Genomic DNA, 12123 nt, shown 5'->3' on the forward strand with positions numbered 1-12123 from the left:
CTTCTCATTTATCGTACTCGGGAGCGCAAAGTGTCAACATTCTGTATATGCCCAAGTTTTTTTTTTCACTGCGAAAAAAAATTGAAGCAAACGTGCAATTGACGACCGCCTCCTTAAAAGTGATGCCCGCCATTTGTCTGCAGCTTATTGTTCCGGTACGCCCCTGGCGCTTGTTCACCAGGCCCGTAATGTGCCCGGTGCGCAGGGGCGCGCCCTAAAAGGGTCCGCAAAAAATGATCCGAAGCGTTTCCGTATTTCATCTGCAACGCTCGCTGATTTATACCGTGCAGTATCACAGAGGATAGGTGTGGACAGTGAGCGAATGAGTGACGAAATAATGTTAAATAAAAATCTAGTACTCATATATATATATACTTTAATCTAAATTCAATTTTAAATATAATCGTAACTCTAATTTTAAGCGGATATAAAATGATTGATTAATGAACCAAAACGTATCTTGGATTCATCTATGTAATATGTATTACTATATCGCACATGAATAACTCTGGTACGGGCTGATGGTAAAAGTTTTTATATTTTATTGACTGGAAAATTAATAAATAAAAGTAACCTATGTACATACATATAATAATTAATATTTCACGCTACAAAATCACTTCATTCATGTTGTACAAAACGGGAAAGCTGATTCATGTTTCCTCTTCAGAATTTATGCTCGAGACGAACAAAACGGTCTATGATTTTCAACGAGTTTAATATCGAATTAGAGCGAGCCACGTGTATGAAAATATAATAATAGTAAAATTTCAGCACGTATTCACAAGTCGTTATAATATATGTACGTATGTATGTAGGTACTTTACCGGAATTCACATATTCCGACAAAGTTTCTTATGTGCGACAATTTCCATACACCGGAGATGATCAAGTTTTCTTCGCTGTCGTTCCATGCAAACCAGTGTTGTAGTCAGGTGCATGGTACTATGAAAATATTATACTCATGTTAACATTTTCTTTTGAATTCGACTACGTCACTGTTTTGCGTTATCATAGTGTGATAGAAATAATAAAATAAACAGTATTTGTAATACTTTTTTCAACACGTAAATCAATATAAAGCTTAATGGTCTTATTATATTATTTATATTATTGAACTCTGCACGTCAACAGTTCGGCACAGCCTGCACGGATAAGACTAATTCTAATCATAATCACCGCCCGTTTTTGGCACATTCGTACATGTTCTGGACGACTACAAGGATAAATCGGCTTAGACATACATTACATAACGCGACGATACGGCGCAATATTGCTTGCGTCGTATCACCGAGACAATATTGTAACAATATGACGTTTCTTAAAATATTCATGGCAGCACTTTCGATAGTATGGGTACAATCACCACTATGACGTCGCGTTATTAGTGAATATATCCACAGTGGCCAAAGAAAACCGATTCTGCTTGCAACGTGTCCGTAATATACACTTCTGTATAATATGAATAGATCGTGTCGGTTACTACTGTTTCAGTACGTCACATACACATTACGGAATATACAACCAGCAGCATGGACTAGTGGTTAGCATGTCTTGCTATGGTCAGTGTGGTTGTGAGTTCGAGTCACACTGGTTGCTGCTGGCCAGACCTTGGTTTGTAACCAGTTCGGTCGTTTCTTATCAGAGTTTGTCAATTTTTCTGATTTTCATTGAAACGATTCCTGCAAAATTAACTTTCCCTCCACATTTCTCTCACAAAATCTTGAGTTATTGTGTTATATCTCAGGTTTCTCTCCATACATGTCTCTATGGATGTTTATTGTATATAAAATTCGTATTCTTAGTTGTCATGTATGGTTTTAATTTATGTAATAATTATGAATTAAAAAAAAAAATATATATATATATATATATATATATATATATATATATATATATATATATATATATATATATATATATATATATATATATATATATGTATATATGTATATATATGTATTTATTTATTTATTTAATTTATTATTATTTTAAAATAATAACAACAATAAAATGACCAGTGTGACCTGACAGGTTGCCCCAAAGCGTCACAGAAATCGCTTTGGAGAATTCTGTTAGGCGAGTGTGCATGATTAATTGATGTAATAAATAAAATAAATATATGAATGTGTCCAAAATGTTCTAAAGGATATTTTTCGTACTGCTATTTAAGTGCAGTTCTCGGTCTGTGTCGCACTAATATACATAAATGAACCTTTTAAACGTAAGTATGTTTATTTTTAAAATTATCTTTAAACAACATGTTAAATATTATGAGCGTGCAAATAATAGCCGTTAAACGCTGGCGGAACACCATCAGAAGTAAATTTAAATTTAATTATTCAATTAATCATCACACGGACGGGATTTTCAAAAGACAAAAATTAAAACAAATATACATAACAATGCAATTTCGCAAAATTCAACGAGCCATTACGTTGTTTACACGGTACCTTAATTAATTCAACGCGAGTTTAATTACGCGAATTCAAAAATTAAATTGCTTACATAATACACCAAATAAACGATTGTAGCAAGGAAGTATAAAACAATCGGATGTATAATATTATCGGAAGTATTGTATATACATTTTGTGCAAATAAACTAACATTCAAAAGTGCTTGTTTTTCTTTTAGAGAACGAACCTCCATTGTCGTTAATCCCACCGGCTGCTTGGAGATTATAATAAGATTATTTAATTAATTGTCCCTTTGCAATATACACATATGTTATATTACATGAATCAATAAGTCTATGATTGCGTTTTATGAAATTTTCGTGTTTTATAATATGGTATTATAAATATTTCAATATCAGGTGATTCAAAATTCACTCCATCCAAAAATGCAAATGTTTCTCATTTTGTGTTCACTCAACTGAATAAATACCAATTTCAATCTGTGCAACTGTGAAACCGTCGATTACCTGTTCAATTTCACTTATATGAAGCATTTACAGACTTCCTGACAAGAACCAATTGTCATATACATGTTTGTGAATAGTATAGGCGGAAAATCGAACTTCCCAGGGTTGTCCAAAAGTTGAAGAAATATAAAAAAATTGAACATTCCCAGATTTTTTTTATAAGGTTAATAACTAAGCTTAAGTTATCAACCATGTCGTGAGAAAATTGAAAACTGTAGATATGGGTAATGAACAGTCAAAAAGAACATTCATCATTATATATTAAGTATTTGTGATCGATACACCGCGGTGCACCGTTACAAATTCGATACATTAATACATCTATGAAAATCTTTTTAGATCGGACAAAAACTTTCTCAGCTTTTGCAAGCTAACCACAAACTGTGTAAGAACATACATACATAGCTGTAAAGGTTCATTTATACCAGTACAGCTCAAGCCAGCAACTGCACGTAAACCGCAACCACAAAAAATATTCTTTAGTACATTCTACATACAATGGACAAATTCAAATGTTCAGTAATGTGAATGTGATATATTCAAAACAGCAGCAACCAACACGATCTCTTCATGTTATACAGCAGTACATTTCACCGAAACGCGTCAATCATAACCGGATCAAATATTCACGCATGACGTGACGCCATGGTGGCAAGTGCACCCGTAGTAACGACAGTGTTACCATGCGCATATGAATATTTTCGAAAACGTCATATTTTAACAATATTGACCCAAAAATACGACGCAAGCAATATTGCGTAGTATCATCGCGCTTTGTAATGTATATGTAAGCCGATTTTGCCTTGCACTCGTCCAAAACAAGTACATATGAACACGTCGAAAGCGAGCGGTGCTGTATAGCATAAATAGAACCACATACTCTTTCGTGAAGTGTTGTACAGAGCTGTTTACGTGCAGTGCCACTTGCAGATCCAGAAAATAGATAATAGGGGTCATTGAAATTGAAAATATAATATATAAAAATATCTTGTCGAAAAAGCCCTGGGCCATATAAAATTAAATTCGAAAAGAGGGGGGGGGGGGCGTGACACACATGGCGCCTCCTTAGATCCGCGTATGTGCAGTGCTGATATTAAAAGGGCTTCAAGGATACAATTAACGGAGGTTAGTTTTATATTTTATTTAATTTTAAAATTTGTATGAATAAATAAGCTTTAAAATTTTATTATTAAAAAAAATAAATAACTAACAACTTACTTCAAAGCATGAAGATTGGTGTTTAAAAGTAAATTCAAATTCGACAATCCCCTACCCTGTTGAGTCAACTCATCCATTACCCACCAACCTTTCGTAAACACAAATTAAATTTTCTAAAACGTGTTGCGAGCATTTTGAATCACCATGAATTTGAATACATTCTCATTGGAGACAAAGAAATTCGTACTCACTTTGAAACCAGCATCCCTTGGCGCCGAAATTGGGTTTGTGGATAAAAAGCGGAACACTTGGCGCCAATTCCATACCGGAAGTGATCACCATCAAAAGTATGGGAACACCCCATCCGAAAATGTTGTAAAACACGAACCTGCTCCTCTCTTGATTGGCGCTAGGAGTTGAAACGTCGAGTTTCCTGAAACAACGAAACACACACATTATTATTACTATAGTTTCGTCGACGTGAAAACCTCACGATAACGACGTATCGTTAGTCGTTATTATTATAATTAGAAAAGCTCACGCGGACTATGAAATATGTTCGTCTGGTCTAGATATATCTAGTAGACACTAGAGCGGCAAGGGTGCATAAATCACGTGGTGAATAATAGCCGGGGTGTATAAATCACGTGTAGGATAATAATAGAAGATTATATCGAATGGAAACTTGTGTGCGGGGAGGGTGGTAGTAAATGAAGCATTGTCTTCTATTTTTATTATTTTTCGGTCGATGAAAGTGTTAGCTCATAAAAGGATAAACAAAGGCGATGTTATTAAAGTGTTCGCAAAATAAGTGTGATAAATTTTCGGGGATTTATGGCGTAATTTTATACTGAAAGTGAACAATTTTACTAAAACATGTTGTTTAATGTAGTCTAAAGCGACTTTAACATCCACAAATAATTATCACGATAAAATATCTATAACGAACATTAAATAAAACAATAATCTGTAATATGTTTTGATAAATATTACGCAATATTTTTATGGTACCGTGGTAAAAAATATATATAAAAATTAGCAAAAATAAATAAAAGATTAAAAAGACGACATTTATAAGAGGAGGTATGTATGTATGTAACTTCTAGTCGACAACATTTCAAATAACATTTCATAAAGCATTACAAAGATTTTCCGTGATAGGATTAACCCTTTCCGCGTGGATGACCGCTACAGACGTCATGCATTAAGCGCGCCAGTAGCGAAAACGCCGTGACTCACTGTATAAAAAATACAGGTGTCAATTGACATACATATTATGGTCGAAAAGTCGATTCATAAATTCGCTAAAAGAGCCCTTTGCCCGCGAAAGTTGCCGCGAGAAAACGGTTAAATTACTTCTACAATACACAGGCACATATGTATGTACATTTTTTAAAAGCGACGTAAAATGTAAACAATAATATTAATACTGATCACAAAACTTCGTATACGTACATACATATGTACATATATTAAGATAAAATAAAAATATAATTAATTTTGTCTCTTTTTTGTGTTCATTGTTTATTTTATGTAAATATTCTGAATAAAATGCGGTTTTTACAAAATATAAGAAAAGTAATCTACTTTTCAACAAACAGTAGTTAGTGATGTTATTAAGATCGATATTAGCCAATAATAAATATAAATGTAATACACTTATGAATGTATTTTTCGGATGTTTTGATTGAAAGCAATTTGGTTTCATTATGTGTATGCCCAGCTAAGAATTATTCAATTACACGCTATCAGGAGAAAGAAACAGGGGGGGGTGGGGTCGACTGCGTAAAAATACGTTAATTAATCATTTTCATCGCTCGTGACGGCTTGCCAGCTGCGGTTCATTTATTGTGTAGGAAGTGGGGACAAGCGTGCATCTCCTCACCAAAAGTAACGATTCATAATTAGGTACTTTTATGATAAATAACCCGAGTCTTCGTCGTCACCGCTGGCGCTGCGGGGCCCTATTATTCTTTTTAATTTTATTATTTTTTTATTGTTCGTTCCTTTGTGCTTCGGTCGCATCAAAGCCATCTTATTTACATCTACCGTTTTTATTTATTTTATTCCTCAAAAGCGAACACCGCGGCATAATTTTCATCCTATTTATTATTTCACATTTTTCGCCATATATTTTCAATATAATATTTCTCACAACATTAAAATTTTCGAATATACTTTCTTATTAAAAATATAATACGTAGATAGCTGTGTATTTTTTTCACATAAGCATACATATTTACATAGAAAATATTTATGGATGTACGATATTTTATAAACGCCATCGTGGTTTTTACTGAGCAAATGTTTCCCGATGCCGCTTTTCATTTGGAAAACGAGAAAGAGAGACTTAATAAATCAATTATTTTAAATTTAAATCCATCTTTTAGCGTCGCTCATAAATATTTTAATACAATCATTACTGCTTCTTACAAACCTCCTTTACGTTTCACTTACGATTACAATTCAGGAAAAAGTTTGCATCTTATCCGATCGTTTTCATACTTTGCCATATTGCTCATTTTGGTCATCAATATAAGTAAATGGATCCTCCGCCATTACGATGGTGCAAAGATATCGTGCAAGACGCGTTTGTAATCTGCCCGTCGAGATTATGCCTGACGTTAATCGCCCTAAATGTTCAGTGACATTGATCGCCCACTGCGCTCGCATTGGCGTTTTTTTGGTGAATATTCCTTTTCGCCGTCATCTAGCTTTAAGTGCTTGAACGCCTATAACTATTTCTTTTTTCACTATATATTTTATAAGATTTGTTCTATAGGTTCACATTATCTCTCTTATATATTTAGGTCACTCATATAAACGTTGTAAACGTTGATCGTGATATAAGCGGACGTCAGAAGGTGTTGGTCGTACATACATAAGATTCTTACGACCTACCTACGTTTGGCTAACGGTTAATTTACAATAGTTTGACGTTTCTATGTGGACTGTTGTGTTTGTAATTTTCGCCTTTAAACTTCAAACGCATTTTTCTCGAAACTACATTTTTCAAATTTGCTGCAGTTGTAACTCGAGAATGAATCATCCGATCGATTTGATTTTTTTTCAGCTTCTTTTATATATGTTTCTGCGTGCCATGAACCTCCAGTTTTCCGATTGAATAAAAAATGTAATTTTGACAGGCCAAAAATCAACAAATTTATGCGCGAAATTTGATTTTTTTTTTTAAAACTCCGCCATTTTGTTAAATTTCAATTTTTTTTTTTTGATCGAAGTTCATGGTACGGCAAATATCTTCTAGTTTAATAAACTTTTTGAATTTTTTGATTTCAGGCACTGTGAAGGTCGGTATCACTGCAGCAGTGGGGTTACTTTTTTTTTGAGCCTTGGGAGATTACGTATAACTCGCTGAATTTTCAATTTTTTTATCTAAAAACTTTTATTATGTATTGAGTATATATCTATAAATATATCCATAAAACGATAAAACATTCCATCCAGTATTTTTTTTTATTTTAATTCCCAAAAATCACCTTTTTTTCGCGCGGTCACACTAGTGGTCCCCCTTAAATCTGAATCTGACCGTTCCGCAAGGACTTCAACTATTTTTAAACCGCTTTGTTAATTCCGAGTCTGACTGTTGTACAAGGTGCTCAAGTTCGATAAAGCAGGTCGAGATTTCGGGTATAGTAAGAATATCTTTGACAGGTATGTTAAGCATACGTTCCATCACTATGATTTCAACAATATTTGTCTGCTTGAGTTTGCTCGTATTTGACAGGTATGAAAGACGTCCGACTCATGTGTATGATTTCAAGAATCTGTGCCTGCTTGAGTTTTTGTAGTGTAATTCTAGCAATGACGTACCTATAACCTCAAATTTCAATTGTTTCTTTCTCCAAAATAAACTTTCTAACCAATAAAGGCTTAATATATGTACACAGATCAAACAGTGATAGTTTTATTTTTAGTTATCAGCTGATTTAAAAGTTCTACTCCGGGTATATATCTAGTAAACTAAAAATTTTAAAATAAAAACCGCGGTAAAAAAACTTTTCTAAATACAAACCTCCTTTTAGTTTATAAAATTATAAAATAAAAAAAACTAAAGAAAAAAAACTGTAGTAAAAAAATAAATGTATTTAATAAAACTGTAGTAATAAAATAATGTACTAAAATATAAATAAAATAAAAAGGGAATTTAAACAATATTTCAACAACAAATTTACAAATATGTGGGATTTCATGATTAATATTTCAATCAAAGAGTTTTCAATGATTGGGGTCTCAATCAAAATTATGATCCCGGCTTAAACAAATGTAATTAAATATATTACTAAGAGGTTTGGGCCGCCTTTATATCATCACATACGTACATATATCATCACATGCAGCCAGTTCCAGATCGGGGAGTCGAACCTACTCCCGTGTGGCCAGAGCAATATACGCTGACCAATACACCACGACGGCCGAAAAATGAGGTGTTCTAAATTTAATATATATGTAATTTATAATATTCAAGGTTGCGAGGTCAATGATCGGGGTTTGTTTATACAGAATTGTGGGTATTGGGTTTTGTAAATTAAACATACATTTATGCTTACGTCATGCGATGTAAAAATACGTACTTTTCATATTACCCGATTCCGATTTGGATTTTATAATTTTATTATTATTTTTTATTGCATAATTGATAACCGATTCCGATTATTGGCATAACCGATTCCCGATTTCTGTTTCTGTTCTGATTCCGATTAATTACTACTACTCATATTGTAACTTATTTTAAATCATATAGGTTTTTGAGCTATTTTTCCTATTATGTTGTACATTATCATTAGTATAATATAATACTATGATTACTAACAAAATTGTAAAATAGAAAATGATCAGTAGCTATTAAAATCGATATAAGATGTATGGTGAGCATAATTTAGTAATAATAAAAAGCATTTAAAAATCAAAAAAATAAAAATCAAAAATTATGTATCAATCCGAAAGCACCCGTTGAAATTTCAACGGGCAAAAATCTAGTGGAACATATTAATGTGTTCATATAGAATTTACTAAAGAATATTATTGCTATTGCTGTTTACGTGCAGTATAAACGTACCTTAAAAGTTAGAATATAAACATCATTATTATCAAATCAAAATGTTATTTACTATGCTATGAATTTTAGCTGAACTTCACGTACAAATTCATAGCGTGATAGTGATTCATCATGCAATCGATATTATCAATTTTAACAACACGCCCATTTACGTCAACACCGTTGTACAAACAACTATCAAACGTGTCTACAACAAAAAACTGATGATTTTTTTGTGTCAATATAAGGAAAAATATACACACGCTATAGTATAGATAGGCAACATTAAAAAAATGAAGCGGAAAATTCCCATTTTAGACATTCCCCCAAATGTGTCGTGGAAAATCCTCTACACTGCGAACAATATTCATCTGCACCGAGAATAAAAGATTAAAAAATAAATAAATAAGCGGTGAACGTGATTAAATTTGCATTTCAGCCTGAAGGGTATGAGGGGAGGGTGAGATTGGGATGGAGATGGGTGGCAGGGGGTAAATTTTTAGAATTAATCCTGATCCGGTTATTTTTAATCAGGCTTTTTTCTGGTGCTAGGTGGAAGGGTCGGTTCATGGTTTTTCGCATTTGTTGCGGTGGAAAATTTACAGTGAGGGATTAAAATCGTTCTCTCGTTCAACGCATTTGTCAAATGTACGCAGCACAGGGTGTCTGATAAATCGCGCACTATGACTTTCGCAAACAATATATGTACATAATCCATAGATTCGACTATTCGCGTTCAACGTGGAATTTCATTAACGTCTCCGCACAACGCGTGTTTCATAAGCGGCATATTATACCTCGTATTTAACATTATATTATAGTATAATAACATTTATATTAAAGTAATATAAGTGTGTGTACACAGGAATCTCTCCATTCAATACGATGGAATTTTATTACGTTCAAATTTATTTCGATTATTTTTATTATTTCTCTATCCTATTGCAAGGATTATTACATACGTTATTTTTATGGTATTTATAGTAAGCATTTTTTTAATACACTAATCAATTAATCAGGAATACGAAAATCCATCTGATACGATCGTTGGTGATCCCCATTGCATTGAATGGAGTCGAGACATGGACACCCAAAATTATTGAAAGAGACATGTGAGATGTCTTCGAAAGTGGTGCTGGAGTTCGAAGGCTACGCATTCCATGGCCACCTCCATCCTCAATGAGCTGGCAGTTTCAGAAAGACTCTCCATAACACGTAGAAAAAAGATCCTTTCCTACTTTGGCCATATTGCCAAGAAGAAGGAGGAAAGACTAGATAAGCCCTTAGTCACCGGGACACTAGAGGGAAGGCGATTGAGATGAAGGTCTACCTAGGAAGTCTACAATATGATAAGATCAAATTAAAGAATTGACAGGATCGTCCTTAAACACTGCTTTCAACTTGGCACAGGACTTGGAGGAGTGGAGGCTGATCCGTAACTTGATCCATAATGATAATAATCGCGAGGTTCAGCATTGAGCAAACAAGAAGGAAGTAGAAATATATAAATAGCTATTTATTATTTAGTAACTATACTTATTGGATTTAGGAAGCTTTACTTTCGTAAAAAAGAAAAAAGATTGCATCTTTCAATCCGATATAAATTTAAGTTAATCGGAATTGAAGTTCGTGGCTTCTATATTTATTTAAAAAAAAAACAAATTTACAAATTAAAAAAATTACCATAAATTGCATTGAATACATGTATATTTGTCACTATGCAAATCTATCTACATATATATTCTTCACCATGATATGTCGAATGTCGACGATTTTTTAAAGTTAAATCTCAGAGTCAAGATGTTACCACAAAATTTTTCCGAAAAAGTTCCAATTTCTACTTTTATAATTTAAGATACTTTCACCCGCGCTAGGAACGCCGGGCGATTCAGCTATTATATTATAGAAATTTAACTTGTTTACCTTAAGCCGAGTGTATACTTATATTTTATTTTATTTCAATCGAACATATGCACTCGCCTTTATAGATCGCTCCAAAGCGACGAGATTACTAATACAGATACAATACAATAATACAGTTAATAAAAGCATTTTTATACAATACGAATTCATACAAACATCATCCACATTTTTTTATTTATTTTTTTATTTGTAATATAAAAAAAATGGATTACATAGTACATAATATTTTACAGGATATAATGTTTATTTCATAGTTGGACATGTATTCCTTATCAGATAAGAGTAGCTCTTATGCCTGATAAGGGAGCTACGATTCTATTATAAATTATTAAAATCTATTATAATATTTTTTGTATAAAAATTACACTAAAATTATTCAGTGTAAGTTTTTTTTTAAAAAGTGTTTAATTTTTTTTACTTGTTCTGTTTGGTTAACAATACAGCGCAATTCAGAAGAGAGATTGTTATAGTTATTTATGGCTTGGAAAATATAATGGTTTTGCATTTGTGTTGTTTTAAGATTTGGTGTGATAAATTGGTTTCCATTTCTCATCAGTTTATAAAATTCTTGATATTCTTTGTTATTTTTTTCTTTACACATTTTTATAATGGAAGCTTGCTTAAATATATCATCGATATTTGGTACTGGAAATAGTTTAAAAAGCGATTTTGTCGAGAAAGTAGAGTTTTTTTTAAGTATTACTTTTATAATAATTTTTTGCGAAACTTTAACTGAATTTAGATTGCTTTTATAGGATCCTCCGCAACCTATAATTCCATAGATAAGCAGAGAGTCTATGGATATCTATGGAGAATTTTTTGCAGCATTTTATTATAAAAATTGGCGAACTTCAAGACGCTGAATAACTTGAGATTTGCGAGAGGGATTGGAAAGGAAATGCCAATTTATAGGAACCGTTTCAATGAAAATCAGAAAAATTGGCAAATTCTAAAAAGGAAACAAACCAAGGTCTGGCTAACAGCTACTAGTGGGAATCGAGCCGTGACCACTCCGCTCGAAAGCATAATATGCTAACCACTAGTCTACGCTGCTGGTATGT

General features: G+C 32.8%; 1 protein-coding gene across 1 annotated transcript in view; it reads right to left on the minus strand.

The window, feature by feature from the left end:
• Window positions 1-12123, minus strand: part of LOC143912931 (G-protein coupled receptor Mth2-like) — a 139918-nt gene that overhangs the window by 36002 nt on the left and 91793 nt on the right. The window contains exon 6 of the mRNA XM_077432396.1: window positions 4335-4516. Coding sequence (XP_077288522.1) covers window positions 4335-4516 — 182 coding nt within the window. The remainder of the gene's footprint in view (window positions 1-4334; window positions 4517-12123) is intronic.

This window comes from Arctopsyche grandis, chromosome 1 (genome assembly GCF_051622035.1).
Source record: "Arctopsyche grandis isolate Sample6627 chromosome 1, ASM5162203v2, whole genome shotgun sequence".
In the NCBI taxonomy this organism is placed as follows: Eukaryota; Metazoa; Arthropoda; class Insecta; order Trichoptera; family Hydropsychidae; genus Arctopsyche; species Arctopsyche grandis.